The sequence below is a fragment of the Ranitomeya variabilis genome, chromosome 4 (genome assembly GCF_051348905.1).
Source record: "Ranitomeya variabilis isolate aRanVar5 chromosome 4, aRanVar5.hap1, whole genome shotgun sequence".
In the NCBI taxonomy this organism is placed as follows: domain Eukaryota; kingdom Metazoa; phylum Chordata; class Amphibia; order Anura; family Dendrobatidae; genus Ranitomeya; species Ranitomeya variabilis.
Genome location: NC_135235.1, coordinates 281201470 through 281226807, shown reverse-complemented (window position 1 = coordinate 281226807; position 25338 = coordinate 281201470). Strand labels below are relative to the sequence as shown.

At 44.7% G+C, this 25338-nt stretch overlaps 1 protein-coding gene across 1 annotated transcript in view; it reads left to right on the top strand.

Moving 5' to 3' along the window:
* The window catches only part of PLEKHN1 (pleckstrin homology domain containing N1), a 48343-nt gene that overhangs the window by 3314 nt on the left and 19691 nt on the right, over positions 1-25338 (top strand). Inside the window, exons 2-4 of the mRNA XM_077250026.1 lie at positions 1805-1904; positions 23678-23821; positions 24603-24683. Coding sequence (XP_077106141.1) covers positions 1805-1904; positions 23678-23821; positions 24603-24683 — 325 coding nt within the window. The remainder of the gene's footprint in view (positions 1-1804; positions 1905-23677; positions 23822-24602; positions 24684-25338) is intronic.

Here is a 25338-nt window from a genome sequence, read left to right as displayed (position 1 = left end):
TTGTTGTTGTTGCAGATTTTTCCCCACTTATTCGGATGGGTGAAATCTGCAGCAAAGACGCTGAAAGAATTGACATGCTGCAGATTTAAGGCTATGTACACATTAGGTATTTATTTGGTGCAGATATTTTTTCAGCTTAAAATGTGTGCGCTTTTGGTGCTGATTTTTACCCACTCATTAGGGTATGTTCACACATTGCGTTTTTTGAGGCGTTTTTTAATTCAAATTTGTAGCTGTTTTTTTTTTTTCAGTACCAGCAAAAAAAAATGCAGGTATCAGGTTCTGTTTGACATTAAACTTGGATATGAAATTCTGTTGCACCAGCAATTGCCCTCGTTGGCTGGCTGAGAGCTGAGGACGTACTGGCATGTCTGCCTGACCCATCTGGGTAGAAGATCCGTCCAAGTAAAATATGCAATGACCCTCCTATTAGGAGCAGGGGTGGGGTGCACTATCTTATCTGCACTTACTCATTCTGATCTGTCTATTTACTGCCGGTTACTAATCTGCCAGTGTCAGGTTTACTTCTGATACATTCTTCATGGGGAAAATTCCAGCAGCTTTTGCATTGATTGCAATGTTTATGGCGGCCACTAAAATCCTCTTATCAGTTTACTTCTGGTTCTCTGTAACCTTCGAAGTAATACAGAAAAATGGCGATAAAGGAATATTTAGCAAAAAATGTTTTAAGCACAATGTCAGATTTCTGCCCTTTCACCCCTTTATAATAACAAAAGTTTGGTGTTGTGCATTAATCTTTCGCTGACCATACAGTTTGCATATTATCGCCATCACTTCCAGTATCAATAATTGTTTTTAGGCTTGAATTTGCCAATGGCTGGGAAGGAACGTTCTTCCATGTAATTGACTCCTGCATGGAGCTTACATGGTAGCACAAGAAATCCATGGATGGTTAGGATGAAAGCTTTTTTATACTGATTATTATGCTTAAATGTGTGCACATATCCTGATGGTGCCGATTTTCTGCACAGCAAATTCGGAATGTGTGCATTCACCCTTACGGAAGGTGTACCCAACAGTTTTCTCTCCATCCGAGAAAAAATGGTCCGATTTTATGCTGATCAGTGTTTGATCAGAGTGGCATGAGTTTTTCTCGGAGATGGAGAGAAGAAGAAAAAAAAGTTTCTCCACTTTTCCATTCTTTGTTAATGAAAATCGGACCACACTCAAATGTTTTTCACGGACCCATTGTTGATTTTGATCCAACACTCGGATCGAAATCGGACGTTTCCAATTTTCTTTTTTTCTTCGATCTTTTCCTCGGACCGAATGATCAGACGTGTGCACAGCCCCATAGAATAACATGGGCATGAGTGCGATCTGTCAAAACCACTTGTCTGAGATAAGCGGTCGTGTGCGCGCGCCCCCTTACACGGGGGACGTTTGTGTCTCCGTATTATGACCACTACTCCTGGTCTGACGGGGATCTTCTAAGTTGTCATTTTAGTGTATTAGACCCAACCCAATACTGCACCCGGGATTTTTAATAGAAGCTAGATACAGATCGGTAGGCGAAAAAAAATATACCGTATTAGTCTCCCAACAAAAAACGGAGCAAAAAAACAAAACTAAGGCGAGCCATTTTGTCAGCAGGAAACATTCGACTTGTCATAACATTGTGAAGCTCTTCCTGACACATGGGCTCATAACACTTTATTATAGGTCATAAAGTGTTAACGTTTTTGTAGCCACCGGTGTCAGCGTGACATTTCATAATAACATTGATGTATGTCTAGCGGTGAAAGGATTCCACGCAGCTGTCTCATCCATCCTCTCTTCACAGGCAGGACAGCAGAACTAAGTGGACTTATCTGTTTGGGAATGAAAGTGGTGTCGGAAGAGTGACGCATTCGGACAACATCCTGCACTACATCCCCGGGAAGGTAAGCGTTTGTGTCAACGATCCCAAGTAGCATGTGGCTGGCCGGGTTATTGACCTGCCGGGCTAGTAAGGCACTGGTGGACACAGACCCAAAAGGGCCCCTGAGCAAGAACAATTATGGGCCCTTTACATTCCAGCAGCTCATTGTAATGCACAATTTCACCTGCTTTGGACGTGATCGTTGCCCTCTTCCTTCTTGGGCCCATGGTTGTACCAATGATATGTCCACCCCTAGGGTAAGGGTTAAGTCTGTTCCTGTATCCCTATCATACCTCTGCACACTTGGATTTTGGGATGGCCCGCCAGTATAGTCATCACTCCTTAGTATTCCCATAGGAAAGGCGTTGTAGAAAATGGCCATACTAGTCCGAACGATTCCCTTTATACAAGGCTGAATCAAGGTTTTAAGGACTACTTCCAGTTTTGGAGTTGATCGATAGATTTGGTGTAGTATTTTATGAGAAATGGAAGGTACGTTGCAGATTTCCTGTGGCTTCACTGAGATCTATGTAGTTTTACGAGCTTCTACAGCGTCCATCCTGCTTGAGTATAAACCAGCCCTACAGAGTGGTGGGTAACTTTGCTAACAAAAGCTCAGGACGACCACAGGAAATGTAAAATTTCTCCAGCTGCTCTGCTTTATTTTCTGGTGTGGGGCAAGCAAGGCTTCATGACTTAATTACTAAAGTGACTGCCACTTCCATGGCACTGCAAAGTTTTCCTATGATGAGAAAAGTTTTAAAATTGTATGAATTTGTGAGATCCTGGCAAGACGTCAGAATTCATGAGGTTGGAATGTCAAGTGATACGGTATTATTTTTTGGTGGGACAGTTTTTTTTCTTGTGCTCATCTCCTAAAAGGGGGTCTGGGTGGGTAGAGTTGACTTGGATGTTTGGGGCATAGAAGTCATCTACAGTCTTGAGTAGTGAACAATTTTCATTTTGGAAATTTCTTATTCCTCCGAGTAGCAATATCTGATGTCTCTAATGAATTTGCAACTAGAACCTTAACGTTCATTGATTCATAGACCAAAATAAAAAATTCTTATAAACGTCAAACAGATTGTCCACGTATCTCCTGACCGGCCTGTCCGTGATGGTGATGAGAGCTGCCAGCCAGTCAATGCATTGCGTTCCGAGTTTGGCACAATTTTATACCTTAGTCTGGTGCTCTTACATTACTTTTCAAATAAGTAGACCAGCCTCATCAGGTCTACAAATCTAGATAATAATGTTTGTATTGTGAAATCTGGTGACCAACTCACTTTAAGGAACACAAACAGCCATATTGGTTATGGTTTGTGAAGGCGGATAACCACTAATTGCCCAGACCATTACATGCGGACATTGTGGGGAAGCCACCGTGAAATACAATTTCATCACACCTTCCCGAAACCATTGAGAAATAATCTGTTAAATTCTTCAAAATACTTTTGTTTGTTTTTATATGCTGGTAATGCACAGAACTCCACGCTTCATGAACTTTTACGCTTTGTGAACATATGAGGGTAATGTTGCGACATTGGGAGGTGGAGGGCTGACAATGATAATGGTGTTTGGGAACTCAGAAAAGGACACAAATGAGCTGTGCTGCTTCACTGGATTTATGGGGTCCTGAAAATTCAAAGCAACATTAAATGTAAAGTGAGCGGCTAATGTTGGTCTCGCACATCCGACTTTCACAGTCCATGAATGGACCACAACGTTCAGACCGGCTAAAAGTCTCCTGATCTGAACTCAACAGTCTTGGAAAGGCCGATGAGGTTAAGTTTGGGTCGGTCCGGACATCGCGGTCCATACATGGATTGTGAAATTTGTATATGGAAAGCCGTCCTAAAGGATTTCTGTGTCTGAAAGTTGTAAGAAATCCATAAAATTTTGTGTACATTCAGAATTGGAAGGCATTAAATAAGTGTTAAATGGGTTTGGCCATAAGTGCAAAACTTTCTGGTCTGTACAAAAGATCGTCATTCTTGGCAGCTCACTTGATCCTGTGTCAGCAGAACTTGTGCTGCCGAGAACCTGCACCGAGCGATCTATTACTGATTGTTTATTGCTCATTGTTAAGTTCAGTCCGTCTGTGTTAAACGATCAGCGATCGGTAAATATTTACTGATTAACGGTCGTTAAGCGCCATTAATGTACACTCACCCTAAGGATGTGTGCAAATGGAGACTTCAGAAGCCATCCAAAACTCTGTATTTTTCAAGTGAAAACCTACTATATTTTAGGAGTTGTTGGAGGATTTTTTTTTTCATAACCTTAAGTGCAAAAAAAATGATCAAAATGCTGAACATGTGAGCAGCCAAATGGTTTTACTATGGAAATGATAAGGAAGAGTATTTCAAGCGTTTTTAAGCTTGTTTTCTTTTTTTTTTTTCTTGTTTTTTCTTTTTTTTCCATTTGGTGGACATGCTCCAAAAACTCCATAAACAAAACAAGAAAAAAAAACATCTGCACCCAGCCTCGTAATAAAAGCTTTTTCTTATTATGAGAGAACAGGTGTGCATGGCATTCGGATCACTTGAGGAGCATTCTGGCTTCTTGCACTTTCCATTGTTTCTTCTTTGCACCCTTCTGTTTGTTACTCCTCTGACAAAAGTGCATTCGTGTTCTGGTTCCCCCATATATCGAGTGGAGAACATAGGGGACAAGTACAGGGATTGTTTTTCAGCACCTGGCTGGTTTCATGGTATGAGTCACCCTGTCTGTGGTTTCTGTGCCGTATATCTCCATCCTACAGGCACATACAAATATGCTGACCCGGCCGTCTTCATGCCAGACTTTCACCTAAGAAGTTGCATTGTCTCCATATTTAGTATCTGTCGGGGCCAGGTATATTTACAGGCTGAACTAGGAATTGACAAAAATATTTACTTTGGGCTTTTTCAATCTATAGATGGCAAAGGCTGTAAAATAAGAAATATATGGGGCTAATTTGGACAATAGACCTTGTGCCCTCAGCCATAAATGACAGTCTCTGACTAATTTTAATGGTCGGTCACCTTTCAGATGACTCCAACTAAAAAGTAATTTAGGGATTCTCTGCTCTGCTAGGGATACAACAAAGATGGCATTTTTTTGGGGGGGTATCTATTAAGTTTTGATCCACAAATCTGATCAAAATTGAATGTATCTGCATTGTGGCACCAACAAAAAAAAAACAAAATGGGTACTTGTTGTGTCCATGTAAAATGTGGATAAGAAACTTAAGACAAAAAACGCTGTCTGGATGAAGGCTTGGTGTTAGGAGTTTCCTTCCACCTGCTCTGTGCAATTTGGGAAAGTAAAGCATCGTTGATGATCCTATCATTGTGATTAGCTGGGTTCAGATGAACGTATTGTAAGGGGTTGACAGATAAAGTACAACAAAGTCCTCTCTCTGCAGGCTTCAACTGCAGACACCTTGAAATGTCCTCAGCTCCTCCTGGAGCCATGTGAGAGTTCCTCCTCTCCCAAGGCATCGCACAGACTGGCTATCATGTCCAGGTAATTAACCAGCAAAATGTGGTGGTCACCTGATCGTGACATCACCGCAGGTCCTGCTAGTACACATGTTGGTTTCGGCTCTGCAGGAGGAGATAAGGTGCTCACATAAAACCAGCCCCTGTATAGCTTTAAATTAAGCCCTCTAAGCACGTGGCATGCTGGAGGCAAAAATATTCTGGTTCTAAAACTCTGACCCCAGTATGCACAGTGACACCTATCTCCCTTTATACACTGTGCCAGTGACTCTGTCACAGTATAAAAAAGTCAGATTTTTATCCATAAAACTTGTCCAACTTTCATCTGCATCCATTAATTTACATATGTTTTTATACATCAATATTTTAATAAAGAATAATTAGCTTGGAAAACAAAAATATTAGTGGTAATTTTTATCAATCATATTAAAGAGGTTCTCCGCTCAATAGGAAAATTTCGCTATGGGCAGCAACAGGGTAAAACAATAAATGGCGGCATCCTCACATCTGTGCGCCGCTCCTTGCTCCAGTGGTGCCATCTGAAAAATACGGACACGATCGGGGCAAAAAGCACAAAACCGAGTCCCTTACATCTCCCTTTGCAATCTATGGCTTCGCTGGGGTTCTGTCTGAATCGGCCTGACATTTTGCATTAACGCAGTGTGAACAGGGATTTAGTGCTCTATAATTACAAGTTCTTTAGAGCTTTAGCCCATCAACAAAATCCATACGTGAGCAGACGGCTCATCTCCGCACGCGCCTCCAGAACCAGACCAGCGAGTTCTTCACCCATCACTCCTCTACTAATCGCAATAGAAGAGCAATTATCCGAATACTTGGATGAAAAACCAAAAGCGAAGGGAAGGTAATGTTCAGCGTGTTTGCTTTTATGCAACACCGTGCAGGGAGGACGGGGCGTTAGTAATGCTGCGCGTTGTCCTTGACATCATAACTTGCACCTATATTGTTTCCTGTGGTTTAGTCATCTGTCTGTCATGTCATACAAAGGAGCGGTATGAGAACGTCCGGATCCGGTCACCGGCTGCAGGGATCTGATTCATTGCTCTGGAGAGATCCTGTATCCAATCTATCTGTTTCTACGTGATCAGGTGTTCCCTGAAATGTAATCATGTGGGATTTTATAGGAAAAAGGGTGTGAGGCACAAGTATGTTCACCATCACCACGCCTTATCCCACAGCACATATCCTGGGAAAGGAGGTCACACAAAAAAATGTTTTACAGGAATGCTAAGAAATCAACTAGATATTTCGCAATGGAGCAATCGATTAGGGTCGGACCTCTAGGACTCAACTGTCTTCAAAAACACTGGTAATTGCCCCCCACAGCCCGTAACACGTTTTGTCCATGGGCAGTGACTGTACTTGTGCAGAAGATGGATTCCACTCATCATATCTATGGCATGTCAGCTTATTATCTTAAGGGTATGTGCACACGTTCCGGATTTTTTGCGTTTTTTGCCGGCGGTTTTCCGTGGCAAAAACGCTTAAACGCATACATTAAGCATCCCATCATTTTGAATGCATTCTGCAATTTTTGTGCACATGTTGCATATTTTTCCACAATAAAAACGCATTGCGGGAAAAATACACAGCATGTTCATTCATTTTGCGGATTTTTAGAGGATTTCCCGCTATTTAATGCATTGGGAAACTCCGGAACCCCCCCCCCCCCCGAAAAATCTGCACAAAAACCGCGAGAAAAACGCGTGCGGATTTTCTGCAGAAAATCTCTGGTTTTGTTCAGGAAATTTCTGCATAAAATCCTGACGTGTGCACATAGCCTAAAGGTTTTCATATATTTATTATGCAAAACTCATGCAAAAAATGAGCAACTTTAAAAAAAAAAAAAAAAAAAAAAAAAAAAATACTCTTGATTCAAGAGAACAAAAGGATTTTTTTTTAATTCTATAGTGTACTGATAAATATACAGTATATAATTATATATATTTTTGTGATGGGGCGCTTGCATACTGTCTGTGATAGAGCTTGTAAGTGCTGCTCTGAAGCTGTCCGGATCGTTGAATGCAGCCAGCTTCTGTGCCCATGCACTCAGGCAAAACTGTATGTAGCACTGGAGAGCAAGCAGTTTGGGATAGCGATACTGCCATGCCGCCAACCCAAACTGCCAATCATCAGGAGCGTACTGCTCCCAGTAAGTAGGAAGCCAGGAGACAGTGGTGCACTCCTGAAGATGTGACCTTGAGGTCACTAAAATCCCTGTATGATAGAATTATGCGTTTCTGCCATAATTGGCTTGTTTCTCCTAAATTCCTTAGGTCTTCCATCCTTTTTTATTATGCTTTGCTTTTATAACGTCATCGTATTCCGCAGCGCTTTACTGTCCCCATTGGGGCTCACAATCTAAATTCTCTATCAGTTTGTCTATGAAGTTTGGGAGGAATCCAGTGGATCCACGCAAACACAGAGAGAACATACAAACTCTTTGCAGATTATCAATGAATTTTGAACCCAGGACCCCAGCGTTGCAAGGTTGCCGTGCTAACCACTTAGCCACCATGCTGCCTCTAAATTTTTCAATTTGCTTTTCAAAGGAATGAGAGCATTTTCCAGGGAGCTTTACTTGGCTAAATGTGCTGTGACTCCAAAAAAACTGTCCATGCACCATAATTATGTGATGGACACATTCTCCACCTAGTTCCATTACAGGCATCAATTGGTAGGAAAGGGGCATGATCTGAAATTTGCCGTGTACAAAAATTGGCAAAAAGTTTGGTGTAAATTATAGTCACGTATTTGGTTAAAGTTGACCTAACCTGTCACTGTTTAATGGTAACGGTTGATAGTCTGATCAGTCTTGGTTGGCCATCTAATTTTTTTTTTCCCCTGATCCTTTTGTTCTGTCTCGCCGCTCGGCCGAGTATTTGCATGTTTGGGTGCGTTAGAAAGTATGGCGGCCGGCTGAACATTCTCCTGACTGTTGTTTTAAGTATGGGACACCTTGGGTTCACTGTTGTCTAAATACTAGTTTTCGTTTAAAATTCCCTAATGTGTCCACACGTATTGTCTGATTTTTTTTTTTTTATTTTTTTATTTTTTTTTAACACAAGAACTAAGTAAAACTAATCCTCGGGCTGCACGGCAACTTTGGCCATGAAAAGAATACACTGCTTCTTGCATCAATAGCGTAGCATAGTGCAAAACATGCGTTGATTGCCTGTCATACATGGGCTGTCTAACGGCCGTGAAACATGCGGGGACTGGAGCCTGTCACTCGAGCATCCGCGAAACTCTGCGTACCCAAGCACCTGATGCAAAGTTGAGTAGCCAGCACTTTCGCTTCTCACGAATTGCAACCGATAAGTGACCGTAACAAGCGTGTTGCAATAATTCGATTTGGCTTTTTTGTGACTTGTTTGTTACAATGTGACCCTTATTTTCCTGCATTTCTGTGCTGTGGCCAAAGTCACCATTTGGCTCTGATGCAGAAGTGCCACCAGCCCTTTGATAGTTGAGATATCGTTGATTTGACTTCCACCAATTTCCTATCGATGTGCCATATATACCAAGGGCAGAGGGAAGAGGGGCCCCAGAGCAAGACTTGTGTATGGGCCCTTTACAGTCCAACCGCTCATTATAATGCACCCCATTGTGTCCATGACAGAAGCTGCTGGCCTGGGGACCTGGGATCAAATCCCATCAAGGATGATGTGTGCAAGGAGTTTGTATGTTCTCCCTGTGTTTGTGTGGGTTTCCTCCGGGTTCTCCAGTTTCCTCCCACAGTACAAAGACATATTGATGGGGATTCTAGATTGTGAGCCCCAATGGGGACAGTGATGAGGTCTGTTAAGTGCTGTGGAATTAAAGTGCTATATAAGAAACGCATAATAAATAAAATAAGTGGTTCCTTATGTCTTGGGCCCCGGTATGGCTCCACCAGTGGTATGTCCGTCCCTGCCTACACCCCTGCAGGGTATTATCCTTTTAACCATTAGGTCTATTTATCACCCATGTAAGAAGCAATGTCCGTAGAAATGTTATAGCCTGGTTGAGATGAGGGGTTGTATACGTCACTTTTGGGTTCATTTTCAAGAATAATGAGGAAGTTCTTGGTGATTCCCTTCTAGACCACCCTTGTGTGTTTGCCCATATTGCACTCCAGCTGTGGACGCGGGGTGACACCAGTAGCAGTAGTCGGGGTATCAGACTAATCTCTTATTTTAGGTCATGGCTGAACGCTGCTCTGAGCCTGTTGCACCTTTTGTTTTTCCACAGTCTGTTCTCTGCGGCTCCAGTTCGGCTGAATGAAATGTGTCAGGAGGGTAATTTCCTTCCATGTCACCTAACTGAGGGATCAGGGTGTCATCCAGCCTTTGTATTGCTCAAAGTCATCTTTGGCATAATATGCGCAAAAAATTAGATTTGCCCAATTTTTATTTTTTTTATGTATTTGCGTAATGGGCTGGAACACGACATGCATAAGTGACCATGGGACTGGACAGAGAGGTTTCTGTGCAGTTGAGGACGAGGGAATTTTGCTGTATGTATGTGTGTGTATATATGTGTATATATACATACATACTTACTTACTTACTTAGGGTAGCCAGGGCCCCGGCCCCCCTGTCATGTGACGGGGGTCATGATATACCTGAACCAGATTATTCCAGAAAAATGGCCGGGCCCTACTCTACTGTAACCTATTAAATATTTGTTATATTGGCATTTAATAGAGCTTAACACTCCTAGGGATGATCTTCTATATAAAAATCGCAATGAGAAAATTGTGAGTTTGTTCGGTTTGTTACCAACTACCATTCCCAGTTCCCCATGCTCAGAAAAATATTGGAGAAGTCATGGCATATTCTTAGAGCTGATCCAGTTCTTGCCAGATTTCTGCCCGAGAGGGCTGCCATCACTGGCAGAAGGTCGCGTAATCTTCGCGACATGTTGGTTCGCAGTCACTATGTAGACAATAGATCAAGAACCTTTTTGGATACAGGGGCTGCGAGGGGTGGATGTGTCTCATGTGGTCGTTGTGTGGCATGCCCGAATATAGATCGGTGTAATACGTTTGCTGATGCAGGGAATACCCGTGTATATAACATCAAAAAGAGGATTTCCTGCCTAAGCGAAAACGTGATTTACTACGCAACGTGCCCCTGCACTAAAATATATGTTGGCCTGACTACCAGGCAATTGAAAGTGCGGGTGAGAGAGCACGTACGGGGCATTGCCGCAGCTGCGACCTGTGAGGACACATCCACCCTTAAAACGATACCGCGCCACTTTAAACAATATCACGGATGTGATGGTAGCCTCCTAAGGGTTAGAGGTATTGATATGGTGGAGCTGGGAATTCGTAGGGGTGATATTCCTAAGAAACTAGCCCAGTTAGTCTAGATGGATCTGGACGCTGGGCACTTTGCACCCCGCTGGGTTAAATGAAAATTTGAGCTATGCGCCATTCCTGTGATCATTTGTCTGAACATCTTACCATGAGTTGTTTTCAAATCTGATAGCAAAATTGTTTTTAAATAGTTTTAACTATGTTTTTAATGACTGTGGTTTTTTCCGGTGTTCCGTGCAGTAATTCCAGCCGTAAAGCTATACACATTTTCTCCCGATTACGGTGTGACGTCTGGACATGCTATATCAACAAGTTATACACTATCTTCTGAGCACTGAGTGGCGTTTGGACTATTCATATCTGCACCTTCTGGATAATTGCGCCTTTCAAGTGGCATGAGAAGTCGCATTGACAACATATTTATATTGCCTTGTGGTGTGTCATATTATGTGTACAGTCTTAAAATATCCATTTGTAATAATATGGTTCATATCCTTTATGCATTGTTAGAATTATGGTAAAATGTTTATAGTTTAGGATATGTCCGTATACCTTATTATGGGACTGTTATGACAAAGACCGTAGGTGCCGGTGCAAACGCCTGTCTGACGCGTGTTCCCATTGCTTCAGCTGTCTCCTCGGTGCATCCGGTGTCTTTACACGGCATCGCGCATGCGTGGTGCTGTGTGACGCCGATGCGCCTTGGCGTTGCGGTAGCTATGGTGACGCGCGCGTCACTTCCGGGCAGTAACGTCACATCTGGTGACCATCGTAATACAGGATTGAAAGTGCTGGGGTACTAAGGCGCGGGACCGGGGAGGTGAGTGCCCCCTGACGAAGGACGGACAGAAACGCGCGTTGGGGCGGGCACTCACCCCCCCCTGGTTTCCCAAATTCACGGTGCATTTTTCTACAGTAAGTAATTGATAACTGCTCTCAATATGAGGCGTGCTAAGGAGGGAAGGAGCTATAACTAGCCTACGGGATTTGAACCTTGTCAATGGAGACTTATGGTATCCCTTGAGGATTAATCATTTCATATAGTCTTTAGCTTATATTATCGGGTGGATATCTATGTGGTACCCTTGATATAGAGATCACGCTTAATTAGTCCACAATGTGACAGGTTGTAGGTGCACAGGCACCGCTATCCAGGCTAATAATTTTTTTTAGGTTATTATATAAAAGTAGCTCGGACCCTTAATGGGGTAACTGGTGGGGGTGGGTGGCCCTTGGTGGTTATTGCTTCATTTTTTGTAAACTTCTACACACCTGTTTTGTCTTTTTCATTTATTTTAATAATTCCAATAAAGATGTTTTATATTTATTAAAGGACTAGTACATCATTTTTCCCTATGGGAATCAAGCTCTAGTTAGATGTTAGATGGATGTGTCCTTGTTATAAGGTCGCCACATGGGGTGATCCAATATAAAATACAGTGGATATATTGAATACTTTTCATTATTCCCCCTCAATATGTGGTATTTTTGTTTCTTGGTGATACATACACACACACACACACACACACACACACACACACACACACACACACACACACACACACACACACACACACACACACACACACACACACACACACACACACACACACACACTCTCTCTCATTCATTCATTCATTCATTCATTCACCAGGGCCCCGGGCTGTTCAGACACTGTGCCCCCCCCCCCCCCGGTCATGTGACGGGGGTCATGATATACCTGAACCAGATTATTCCAGAAAAATGGCCGGGCCCTACTCTACTGTAACCTATTAAATATTTGTTAAAATATGCAATACAATTTAGGTATATTTTGATTTATTTTTCAATTTTTAAAATGACCAATATCACATACAAGGAACAAATACCACCGCACCATGACCAGACCACAAATTACAACCACAGTGATCGAATAATATCACATACAAGGAACAAATACCGCTACACCATGTCAAGACCACATATTACCACCACTTGGTGACCAAATAGCATATACAAGGGATAAATACCGCAACACCATTTCCAGACCACATATTACCACCACATAGTGACTAAATACTACAATACTAATCAGTAATAAAAAAAACAACACAATACTATCACCATAAGTGCCAGTATTCACAGGAGATCTGTACTTAGTATGCACTGTCTGTGTAGAGGTTATACAGCGATCACTGGTGACATTATACACAGGACCTCTGTATATAGTATGCAGTGTATAGTGTCAGTGTATAGGTAACACTGACTCACCAGTGACATCTCTAGGTGAAGTCCTTCATCTTTCATCCAGCACAGACCGCCATCATTTCTTCCAGCCAGGACTCGTTTCTGCAGGAAATAAGTTATCTCAAGCTCCGCTTGCAGAATACATTACTTAATTTTTCACAACTTCTACATTACACCACATGAAGAAAAACAGGCGATATAGTGTCACTCTGCACAGTAACAGGACCGCCCCCCCATTTAAAACAGTATACTCAAAAAATAAAATAAATACATCACTGCAGTAATATCCCTTAATTAGCCCCTATGGTAATAGTATTCCCCATCCTGGCCCCGTTTATCTCATTCCTGGCTCCAGCCATATGTTCTCGCATCCTGCCCTCATGAGTATCCATTCTACCCCATATGATCTCCCCATCCTGCCCCATCTGTCTCCATCGTATCCATCCTGCCCCATGATCCAATCCTGCCCCATGTCTTTCATTCTGCCCCGTGTCTCCAATCATGCCCCGTATCTACATTCTGCCCATGCCTCCAGTCCTGCTCCCAGTGTGTCCAGCAATCTGCCCCAGTGTGTCCAGCAATCTGCCCCAGTGTGTCCAGCAATCTGCCCCAGTGTGTCCAGCAATCTGCCCCAGTGTGTCCAGCAATCTGCCCCAGTGTGTCCAGCAATCTGCCCCAGTGTGTCCAGCAATCTGCCCCAGTGTGTCCAGCAATCTGCCCCAGTGTGTCCAGCAATCTGCCCCAGTGTGTCCAGCAATCTGCCCCAGTGTGTCCAGCAATCTGCCCCAGTGTGTCCAGCAATCTGCCCCAGTGTGTCCAGCAATCTGCCCCAGTGTGTCCAGCAATCTGCCCCAGTGTGTCCAGCAATCTGCCCCAGTGTGTCCAGCAATCTGCCCCAGTGTGTCCAGCAATCTGCCCCAGTGTGTCCAGCAATCTGCCCCAGTGTGTCCAGCAATCTGCCCCAGTGTGTCCAGCAATCTGCCCCAGTGTGTCCAGCAATCTGCCCCAGTGTGTCCAGCAATCTGCCCCAGTGTGTCCAGCAATCTGCCCCAGTGTGTCCAGCAATCTGCCCCAGTGTGTCCAGCAATCTGCCCCAGTGTGTCCAGCAATCTGCCCCAGTGTGTCCAGCAATCTGCCCCAGTGTGTCCAGCAATCTGCCCCAGTGTGTCCAGCAATCTGCCCCAGTGTGTCCAGCAATCTGCCCCAGTGTGTCCAGCAATCTGCCCCAGTGTGTCCAGCAATCTGCCCCAGTGTGTCCAGCAATCTGCCCCAGTGTGTCCAGCAATCTGCCCCAGTGTGTCCAGCAATCTGCCCCAGTGTGTCCAGCAATCTGCCCCAGTGTGTCCAGCAATCTGCCCCAGTGTGTCCAGCAATCTGCCCCAGTGTGTCCAGCAATCTGCCCCAGTGTGTCCAGCAATCTGCCCCAGTGTGTCCAGCAATCTGCCCCAGTGTGTCCAGCAATCTGCCCCAGTGTGTCCAGCAATCTGCCCCAGTGTGTCCAGCAATCTGCCCCAGTGTGTCCAGCAATCTGCCCCAGTGTGTCCAGCAATCTGCCCCAGTGTGTCCAGCAATCTGCCCCAGTGTGTCCAGCAATCTGCCCCAGTGTGTCCAGCATAGTAGCCCCAGTGTGTCCAGCATAGTAGCCCCAGTGTGTCCAGCATAGTAGCCCCAGTGTGTCCAGCATAGTAGCCCCAGTGTGTCCAGCATAGTAGCCCCAGTGTGTCCAGCATAGTAGCCCCAGTGTGTCCAGCATAGTAGCCCCAGTGTGTCCAGCATAGTAGCCCCAGTGTGTCCAGCATAGTAGCCCCAGTGTGTCCAGCATAGTAGCCCCAGTGTGTCCAGCATAGTAGCCCCAGTGTGTCCAGCATAGTAGCCCCAGTGTGTCCAGCATAGTAGCCCCAGTGTGTCCAGCATAGTAGCCCCAGTGTGTCCAGCATAGTAGCCCCAGTGTGTCCAGCATAGTAGCCCCAGTGTGTCCAGCATAGTAGCCCCAGTGTGTCCAGCATAGTAGCCCCAGTGTGTCCAGCATAGTAGCCCCAGTGTGTCCAGCATAGTAGCCCCAGTGTGTCCAGCATAGTAGCCCCAGTGTGTCCAGCATAGTAGCCCCAGTGTGTCCAGCATAGTAGCCCCAGTGTGTCCAGCATAGTAGCCCCAGTGTGTCCAGCATAGTAGCCCCAGTGTGTCCAGCATAGTAGCCCCAGTGTGTCCAGCATAGTAGCCCCAGTGTGTCCAGCATAGTAGCCCCAGTGTGTCCAGCATAGTAGCCCCAGTGTGTCCAGCATAGTAGCCCCAGTGTGTCCAGCATAGTAGCCCCAGTGTGTCCAGCATAGTAGCCCCAGTGTGTCCAGCATATTGCCCACCTGGGCCCCCCGGATTGCCGTTAGCAAAACCCCCCCCCCCCCCAAAAAAAAACGAGTTCTCCTCACCTGACCTGTGCACTCCAGCGGCGAGCTCCCTCCAGCAGCGCGCACTCACCAGCGACTGACAATGACGTCAGACGCCAGCGACGTGTGCGCTGCACCTGCGGCCGACTTCAGCTGCCAGCCTCCAATTGGCTGGCGGCTGTTAACTATTGACGTGCGGGCGCGCGCCCACACGTCAATAGGTGAAACTGCCGCAGCGCCGGTAGGGGCCCGGTGAGCAGATGAGACAGGGCCCGATGCGGGCCCCCTTTCTGCCCACTGGGCCCATATGCCAGTCAGGGCAGTAATGCCCTGATGGCGGCGGGCAATCTGAGCGGTAGCCCAGGGCCCCCCCACACCACTGGGCCCTGGGCTACCGCCCAGATTGACCCTATTATAATCCGCCCCTGTACATACATACATATACACACAGTACAGACCAAAAGTTTGGACACACCTTCTCATTTCAAGATTTTTCTGTATTTTCATGACTATGAAAATTGTACATTCACAAATAGCCTTCCTCAGGTATCATACCTGAGGAAGGCTATTTTTAATAAGCATATAGCCGAAACGCGTTCTATATATTGTTTTTTTTTTTTTTTAATTACTGAAGATTTGTAATACCTTTGCCTGGTGCCTGTTACCTGGGAGCGCTGAACAGACTGGATGAACACTTTTTTTTGTTTTTAAGTATATAATTCCACATGTGTTAATTCATAGTTTTGATGCCTTCCATCAAAACTATGAATTAACACATGTGGAATTATATACTTAAAAACAAAAAAAGTGTTCATCCAGTCTGTTCAGCGCTCCCAGGTAACAGGCACCAGGCAAAGGTATTACAAAACTTCAGTAATTAATAAAAAAAAAAACAAACAATACATAGAACGCGTTTCGGCTATATGCTTATTAAAAATAGCCTTCCTCGGGTATGATACCTGAGGAAGGCTATTTTTAATGAGCATATAGCCGAAACACATTGTTCTATATATTTTTTTATTTTAAATCAATTAATACTATATATATATATATATATATATATATATATATATATATATATATATATATATATATATATATATATATATATATATATATATATATATATATATTTATATTTAAATTTTATTACGGAAATCTTCATTTTCATTAGGTCAACTATACCCTGCCCGGCCGAAACCTAGTGGTCGATTAGGGTATAGTCGCATATTTGGTGTGAAAAGTTCTGAACCGACTCCTGTCAATAGTACTGGATGATTGGAACTGGTTTGAATCGCAGAGATTTCTGCAGCATGTGAATTCGCCCATAAAGGGCAACTGATTTCTCCTGTTTTTGTGAGCAAGAGATGAAGTTAAAAGGGGTTATCCAGGATGGGACAAACATGTCCCTTCTCCTCCAAAAACGCCTGTCTGCAGGCTGCGTGTGAGATTGCAGCTCGTCCTTTTGACTGCAGTGGAGCTAGGTAGTAATACTGGACATAACCTGTAGAAAAGGGTGGCGCTGTTTTTTGAAATTAACAGACATTTTAAACTTTGTTTTTATTCTTTTATTTTTGCAACCGTTTTAAGTACAGATCTTCCAGCACATAAAAATATGTACAATCACGTAAGTAAATAAAGGTGGTCTGCAGGTCCTTGGCTCTGGGGTCATCATTTGAGCACTCTGGACCCCTTAGTGCAAAACCTGCCACAGTGCCGTGCCTATTAGTGGCTGAGCCTGGCACTGCATCCCAGCCCCCCAAACCTTTGATCTACTGACTGGTGCGGGTCCAATGGTCAGCTTGTGCTGCTCATACTTCATCCTAAAGAAAATCCAAAAATCCACGTTATACATTAGTTGTGAGTGCGAGCTGCGTTTATGTTGACCATGCCTTGTGTATCACATGGCGTGCCTCCATGTTATATCCATTTTTTTTTTTCCTTTAAGCAGCTTCTGTAAAACTTGTTCTGCCCTTGGAATAATCCCGCTGCTACACTCCATTGCTTTAATTGGTTTCTGCCCATTGTTCACTTTCTACATCCACTTTCACACAAGTATCAGGAGGAGACCACCCCCCCCACCGGCTCTGATCAATGGTCCGGACATAGGAGGGATTTGATGACACGGGAGATTCATTTCGGACAAGTGTGTTTTGTTCTGTTACTTCCAAAGCCAATCCCTTACTGTGACGCTGTACACACTGGGCGGTTTCCTCGCTTTACTACTTCTGAGTTATCAGGATTTCTTCTCCTTTCACCTCCAAAGCGACACTAAATTTTCTGCCGGTCTCTACTTAAAATGCGCTTCATCTCATCTGCAGTCGCAGGATCGAACGCCGACCAATGCTCAGGCTCAACCACTGTATATAGAGGTGTTATCAGTCATTGTACATGAGGAGGAGGTGAGCTGTGATATCTCCTATTGTGAATAGATAACACAGGATCCACCATTGACAATAGGTGATGTCACAGCTCACCTCCTCCTCCTGTACAATGACTGATAACGCCTATATATGCAGTAAATAACACAGGATCCACCATTCACCATGTGATATCACAGCTCACCTCCTCCCCCTCCCAGCAAAATGACATTTTGCTCAGAACAGAGGATGCCCCCAAATAATTGTGTACAAGTTAATAGGGTCAGAGGCGGTGTATTGCTGATGATGTAAATGTGGTTGCTGAAAAGAACTGCAAGTAGGAGTCTAATATTAGGCCTATGTGGAAATTGCTAGATTACTGTATGTCTGTGAGGCTGCCCGAGTTGGGGTCAGGGCACTCGTGGCCGCTCCTTCCACTGCGGTCTTAGTGCAGACTGTGTAACGTGGAAGGGTGAAGTCGTGCTCCGATTTAACATGGCTATTGGCATGACTCCTGCTTGAGGCTGGCTCATGATTGGCGACCATCTTGCTGGTTAATAGCACATGTATTATCTCCTGAATACACAGTATACTTGTAATGGGGCGTCTCTGGTATAGTCGTCCCCTGCAGATCTGCCCTGGGTGGTTCTGCACAGTGTGCACTGCGCATTCCTTGGCGGGGTGGAATGTTCCTTTCCCTAGTTCCACATTCCGTTCCCGCTGATCTATAGCTATTGCCAGAGCTTGGCTGGAGCCTGGGGAACCTGACAACTGCCGGCCCAGATGTGTCCACAATGTGTAATGGAGGGTGTGAGACAATCGCCCAGTTACACGATTCACAAAAAATACGACTATTTGCTTTTTTTGACCCATAATTGAGGGTTATGTGTGTACAGGGGGTCGAGAGAAATGGTTGTCATGGGGGTCTGTCTGGCATGTCTAAAGTTTATGGCTGACTGTCAAACCAAGGGATTGGGCATGTTTGATTTCATGATGCTCAATCCTTATTTTTGTACAAGAATCCGTAATGGAAGCGAATCGGGACACTGCCATTACACATGGCCAATCCAACCAAAATTGTCAGGATTAGCTAACCTTCTATGTCGCCCCCCAGTATATTTATGGCATCAGGTGTCTCCCAAACTGAAGTTAAATCCCAACTAATATATTCAAGAAAACTCAAGAATATCAGTGACCTAGTCCCGATCCGCACAAGCCACAGTGCCGCTGATCTCCCCCACCAGGGTCCTCAGAGATAGTGGTAAGACCCGTCGCTGGCCCATCCTCTCGGGATCTGTGCTAGATCATGTGGCATTATCTCAGACATTAATGTGATAGAAGCCCAGTGATCCAAGCAGTCCTTTCTCGGTTTCTGGCATTCTGTTTGCGTCCAAACACAGAAGATTTGTTATTTTTGTTCATCTGTTAACTTTTGACAACAGTCTGTCATCTGTAGAGGGAGCGCGGATTAGCTGGGCTTCTCCATGGCAGACATGAGGTGTGTCATGCCATTAGGCCATCTATTGTCTAGCGCCTGAGGTCTGTGAGTTCTTACACCGTCTTGCATCAGGCATGGCCGTCCATCAACGCTGATGGCTCCTATGATGAGTAGTTAGAAATTACAACATTGCTTAATAATGATAAACTGCTCATCCTGAGCTCCCTGGTTCAAAAATGTATTGCCATGAATACAGTGATGGATGAGTAATGGGAGAAAGGATGTACAGAAGTAATGGGACACATTCAATACATCGATCCCATTGTCCCCAGTGTAAAACATCCGGCCCCTTGCCAAGCGGTCACTGATACCAGTGCAGCCTATGTAAGGGTCACTAGAGCAACAAGTGCGTTCTTCACATTTCTTCTGGAGCGCCCCCAAACGCAGGGCCGCGGAGTACTCGGTACCGGGCCTCTGTCTCAGTTTTGGGGTTGTCACAGTGGCTAGACCCGGTCCGTGACCCTGCTAAGGGGCGTCCAATGAAAGGTGTGATGATGGTGCATGGTGCAGGTCGCGATGAATAACAAGCACAGGGTTGCAGTCTCTTTACCTCTTTACTGAAGGCTTCAAGATCCGCAATCCAGAGTACGATTAACAGGGCTGTCTGAGACCGGCCGGTCCGATGGCACCTCCAGAGTTCCCTTTGCAGGTGGAAATCTGTGCCTTCCTTCTAGCGCCTGTGTGTTGTAGTACTTCCCTGCTGAGCACCACGGGATAGTCCTCACAACTGTTGTCTGTTTCTGATGTTCTTTCCCACAACTTATGTCTGTTCTGATGTTCTTCTCCGTCCCCCAGATGATATGGATAGGACGCACCCGTATGACGGGTAGGCTCGGAGCTCTTCCGGGACCCTAGTGACACCCCTCTCCCACAGTTGCCCCCTATGTCTGCTTAGGTGATTTAGGTGAGGCAGCCAACCTATAATTAACTGTCCTGACGTTGGTTTGAAGTAATGCTTGGAGCCCAATACTTCCTCGGCGTTCCGGCCACCGGCTACGCGCCTCAGTAGGATGTTGCCTCGATCTTACAGCACGACTCCTACTGGTGTTATCTCCTTTTTGCTTTGATCTCGTTTCTCACTCTCCACAATAAACCTCGCTTCTTGTCCTTTCTTGAGATACCGCCGCGATGTAGTGCAGGCGCGGTTCCTTAACGTTCTTTCCTTTTCGCTAGGCCTCCGTCAGGATCCCACCCCTGACAGGGACCCCCCTGAATCTTCCCCCTGCAACACCCTCTGCCACAGGATGTTGCCTGGTTCCAACCCAGTCAGCTTCTCACTCACTTTCTATCCAACCCCCAGTTTTACCAGATTGTGAGGAGTGGCCTAATACATAGCGCCCTTAGCTCCCCCTGGAGGCCAGACTATGAAGTGTATTGGTGTCTGTGATACCTGGTCAGGTGAACTCCTTAAGTGCCATCAGACGTACCATCACTCCCCTTAGCGGCGGAGCATCAGTACTGCAACGACCAGGACTCTGGGGCGCTGCACTTCCTTCCTAAATCTCCCCCCATCGCCTGTGAGTTTTATTACTGACAAATGGAAACAACCGCTGCAACTTGGCCACGAAGTGGCGACCCCATTACATTAGAGTATGGGGCTGCGTGCTGAGGAACAGAAGGCAGAAAAGTCACCAACGCTCTACTGACTCCATAACTGCAGTCCTGACCTTCTCTGTTATAACAGCACAAACACTGCGCCCCCTCCTGGAGCTTCATGGCTGAGCAGCTGCATACAGCCATACATCACCAAGCACAATGTTGAGTTTCGGAGTTTTGTAAAGCCGCCACCACTGGGCTCTGGAGGAGACATGTAATGTGCAGTGACGGATCACACTTCTCTATCTGCGTCTGATGGAGTCTGGGTTTGGTGAATGTCAGGATTTCGCACCCATCAGACTGCATTGTGCCCAGCATTGGAGGAGGGATAATGCTATGGGCTTGTTATCGGGCTTGGCCTCTGTTACAGCAAAGGGGAATCTTACTACTTCAGCACAAGACATGTTGGACACTTGTAGCTCCCAGGTGTGTGGATACAGTTTGGGATTCGCCCTTTTCTGTTCCCTATGACTGTGCTCAGTGCACAAGATCCAAAATCTAGGGTTGAGTTTGGTAGAAGAACATGACCAACCCCATCCAATGCCTTTAGGATGAGCTAGATCAGATATGGTGAGCCCAGCCTCTCCTCTGACATAAGGGTCTGACCTCACAAATGCTCTTCTGGATGAAGGGGCAAAAATTCCCACAAACCTCTCCAAAGTCTAGTAGTTTCCACCCTTCTGGGAAGACTTTGTTCTGCATAATCAGGACCAACTCTATATCAATGCCCGTGGATGTACAATGGGAAGTCCTAAAAGCTCCAGTAGGTGGAGTACTTTCCTCCATTTGGCATTTATAAAATCAAGGTTTGCGTTATCAAAACTGACCCTCTGCCTGTCCACTGACTGCAGCACCTGGCACGTTACAGGTTGGCATGGAGGGAACCATTTTGACATGGTCATTGCTCGTAATGCAGTTCCCTATTAGTGTTTTGGTTAATGACTCTGGAGTCGGAGCGTCACTTTTCGAGGTGTGGTTGGTGTTTTATCCAGCCCTAGTGGAAGTTCTTCAGTCTTTGTCCCTTGGGTCGGCTCCCCGGCAGGGTCTGAGGCCGCTGTACATCCGAGTCTCTGGTTACAGTACATAAAGTTGAGCAGTAAAACCCAATTATAATCTTTTTCACCATCCGAAACTAATACAGAAGTTCCCGTCTGCACAAAATCGGGATAGGAAATGGATAAACGGGACTCAATAAAATCTGAGCTGCAGCCAAGTACTTTTTTTTTCTTTATTGTATGGCCACTAATTTATATGTGAAACCATAAACTTATTGACTGATGTTAGAGTTGTACCCCCTGATGTCTGCGGGGGCAGAGACCACCCTGGAGCTCTTACATGAAGGCCTCAGGATTAGTGGGTCACTGTTAGCGATAGGCGTGGGGGCAGGATCGGCACAGCCACCTGAAACCAAACACTGGGTCAATCAAGTTCAGTCTTTTGAACTCAATCCCACTGACCGGAGAAATATTATCAGCATTTCTACGCAGGATATAGCTTTCATTACTAAGTCAGTCCATAGAGACAGAGATTTAACTCCCAGTACAGGAAAAGTGGGAATATTTTTATTTATTTTTTCTTTGAAATGATGACTCACGAACTTTGGTTGAATTCATTAGGCTGTAATGGACCATTATCGGTGCACAAAACCAAATCAGATTAGACGTATTTTAATTTTTTTTATTTTTCTCGTGTAAACCCCGCTGTTCTCCTGAATCCGACGATGGTTATCCTTTGTTCCTGTGCCTCTGCGTTCCTGAGATATGGCCCCATCCTTTCTTCATATAAATCTAGTCATTTTAACCAAGTGGGCGTGGTCCTAGTAGAATCCCACAGATGATGCCCAATTGGATAAAAATACTACTTTTATATGCAAGGAACGGAGGACCGTATCTCGGGAATAGAAAGGCGCAGGAACAAAAGAAAAACATCGCCGAATTCAGGAGAACAGTGGCGTTTACAGCAGGTTAAAAAAATAAATATTTATGGCAAGTAATGGCCTGGATGGTAAAATGGCTGGTGCATTGAATGAGGTTTTTATCATATTTATAGCGGTTTTGGGCAGATGTAGTTCACTTACACATGTTTTTTTTTTACCCTGTACACAATGAGGGATATCTATCAAAACTGAAGCAAATTGCCTTCATACGAGAAACTACTCCAATTGGTCAAAATTTTCACCTACATTTTTTTTTTCGGCATCCTTTTCGAAAATGAAAGCGGAAACCACTCTACTTTTTCTTGTTTCCAAATGTTCTCACTGATGGTTATGCAATGTATTCAATAGAACACCTGTCTACTCGTAGGCTGCTTAATGGGGTTGTTTCTAGTTTGGAAAATCTGCTTTTGTCATCCATATTGGGCACTAAGGAGGTAGTGGGGTCCAAGCATGGACGCCAAAGCTGTAAGCTGTCCATACACACGAGATAACTGTTGAACTGATTGGTGGACAAAGTCGAGGGAAAAATCTGGTGGTCGCCATTCACATCAGATGGTCAACTGGTCCAGGTGAAATCATTGGGTTGGGCCGACATTCTGGATTTTTATTGTTAATTTTTCTGAATGGCTACCATGGTCACTGCAGGAGAAATGCCTATCTGGTCCAAACAAGATGGTGCCAGGACTTGGAGTGATCATCTGAAGCCCTGAAAAGTCGCGTACTAGGAGGAGGTGGGGAGTAGTCTCTTCTCTCTCTAGCACCATCACACTTGCTTACACACATTATAGCTGATTGCTGGGATCATATCTGAAAGGCGCAGGCGATGGACAACCTGTCCGTTTATGACTAAATGCAAAGACCCCCTTTAAAAGAAGTTAATCTTTTGACTACAATGGATTTAACTTGTTAATTATTCTCTTAAAATTTAAAAGTTCCAAAATGGCTTGTTGGGTTATTACAAAGTCTCTTTTTTTTTATTAATAGGATATCGGCAATGATGGGCAAAAGGACAACGTGGACCAAAGATTCCTTAGCATCTTTCGCAAGGGCAAGAAGAAAACGATTGTTCGAAACATGGGGCAAATGATTCATTATTCTAAGGTCAAGTTTCGATTCCAGCACAGCCAGGTAATTCTAGGTATATGGATATAATAGTTCTGATGCTGGTGTCCCCGGCAGCCCCCAGATTGTGACTGGAGCATGGCACACGTGTACATTCCGATGACGCATTTTGGAGCCTCTTTATCAGGATCCATGAGCGTCCCAATGGTCAGACCCCCACCGATCAGCAAGTTATCACCTATCCCACAGATAAAAGGTGATGTGCAGTTTTTGGGCATAACTGTAATGGATTACTCGAATAGTTTTGTGATACATCAGAGCTGATATAAGGCTGTCGTTATTCACCGGTGACTCATAACCGATTGCCTGCGTCTCCATCTTGAACCTTGAGCTCTTGTTAAATAGGTTGTGTTTTATGGTGAAGACTTTAACCCTTCTTGAATTCTACATCGGCTTCTGGTCTCTGTTTTTAATTACCATTTTAAAGGGGGTGCTGACCTAAAAAAAAAAAATATTTTTAATAGGTGTGTTTTAAAACTGATATAAATGCACATTATGCGATCATTATAAAAGTGGTACTGGCCACAGCAGCTCCACTAGTGCGTAGAGAGCGCCCAATGTGTCAGCATATTGCTAGTGAAGGGGGCTGGGTGACTCATGTCAATAACTAAAGCTATCCCCTTCTCTATGGGCCTGGTTTAGCTGTGGAAAGGAGTCAGTGATCCTGCCCCCTTCGTCACTTATCACATAAGCTCTAGTCTTTACTACATCAGATCCAATGTGGAATGGAGCTGCCAGGACAATGGTTTATAAGATTTTCAGGTTGAAACTCTTTTCATATTTCTAGGATATCAGCGACTGTTATTTGGAATTGTTCCAGTCCCAACTCTACTTCCAGTCTCGAGGTCCCACTGGGTTGACATATCAGGTATGTACTCAGCAGCCACATGTGGCTTTATCCACCCCCATTCTGGATCTGCTATCTTGTGAAGGGGACATAAAGTCAACATGCGGTAACCCTGACTTTATGTGGTTCCAGCCAGACAGACCTTGTTCCAGTATCTTTTGCCCTTTCACCTTTCAGGGTCACATCCATTACATGTGTTTACAAAACACTTATACCCATCTTTTGTCTGGGTCATGAGAAAATCTGCAGCCCCTTTCAACAAGTTTTTGAGAGTATTTGTGTATTTTGAGTTAGGTTATTGTGGTTTCTGATTTATGGGCTTTTTTGTTTGCGCTTTTTTTCTTGACTCTTTCGTTGTTTGCTATGCTCGGCAAATCAACAATGAAGTCACTGGACAAGGACTACAAATTGAGGAACATTTAAATGGCGACGAAGACTCGCCTCGTACTTAGTTTGGTCTTGTACATAGGCGAAACCTGGACGATAAAGAAATGACACCTTCGATATGTGGGTCTGGAGAATCCCATGGATGGCAAGAAGAGCAAACAGATCAGTGTTGGATCAAATTATGCCAGACATGTCACCCAAAGAAAGGACCACCAAGCTACAACTTGTCTAGTTTGGACACATCGTATGAAGAAAACGATCACTGGAGAACATCATGGCCTGAAGAATA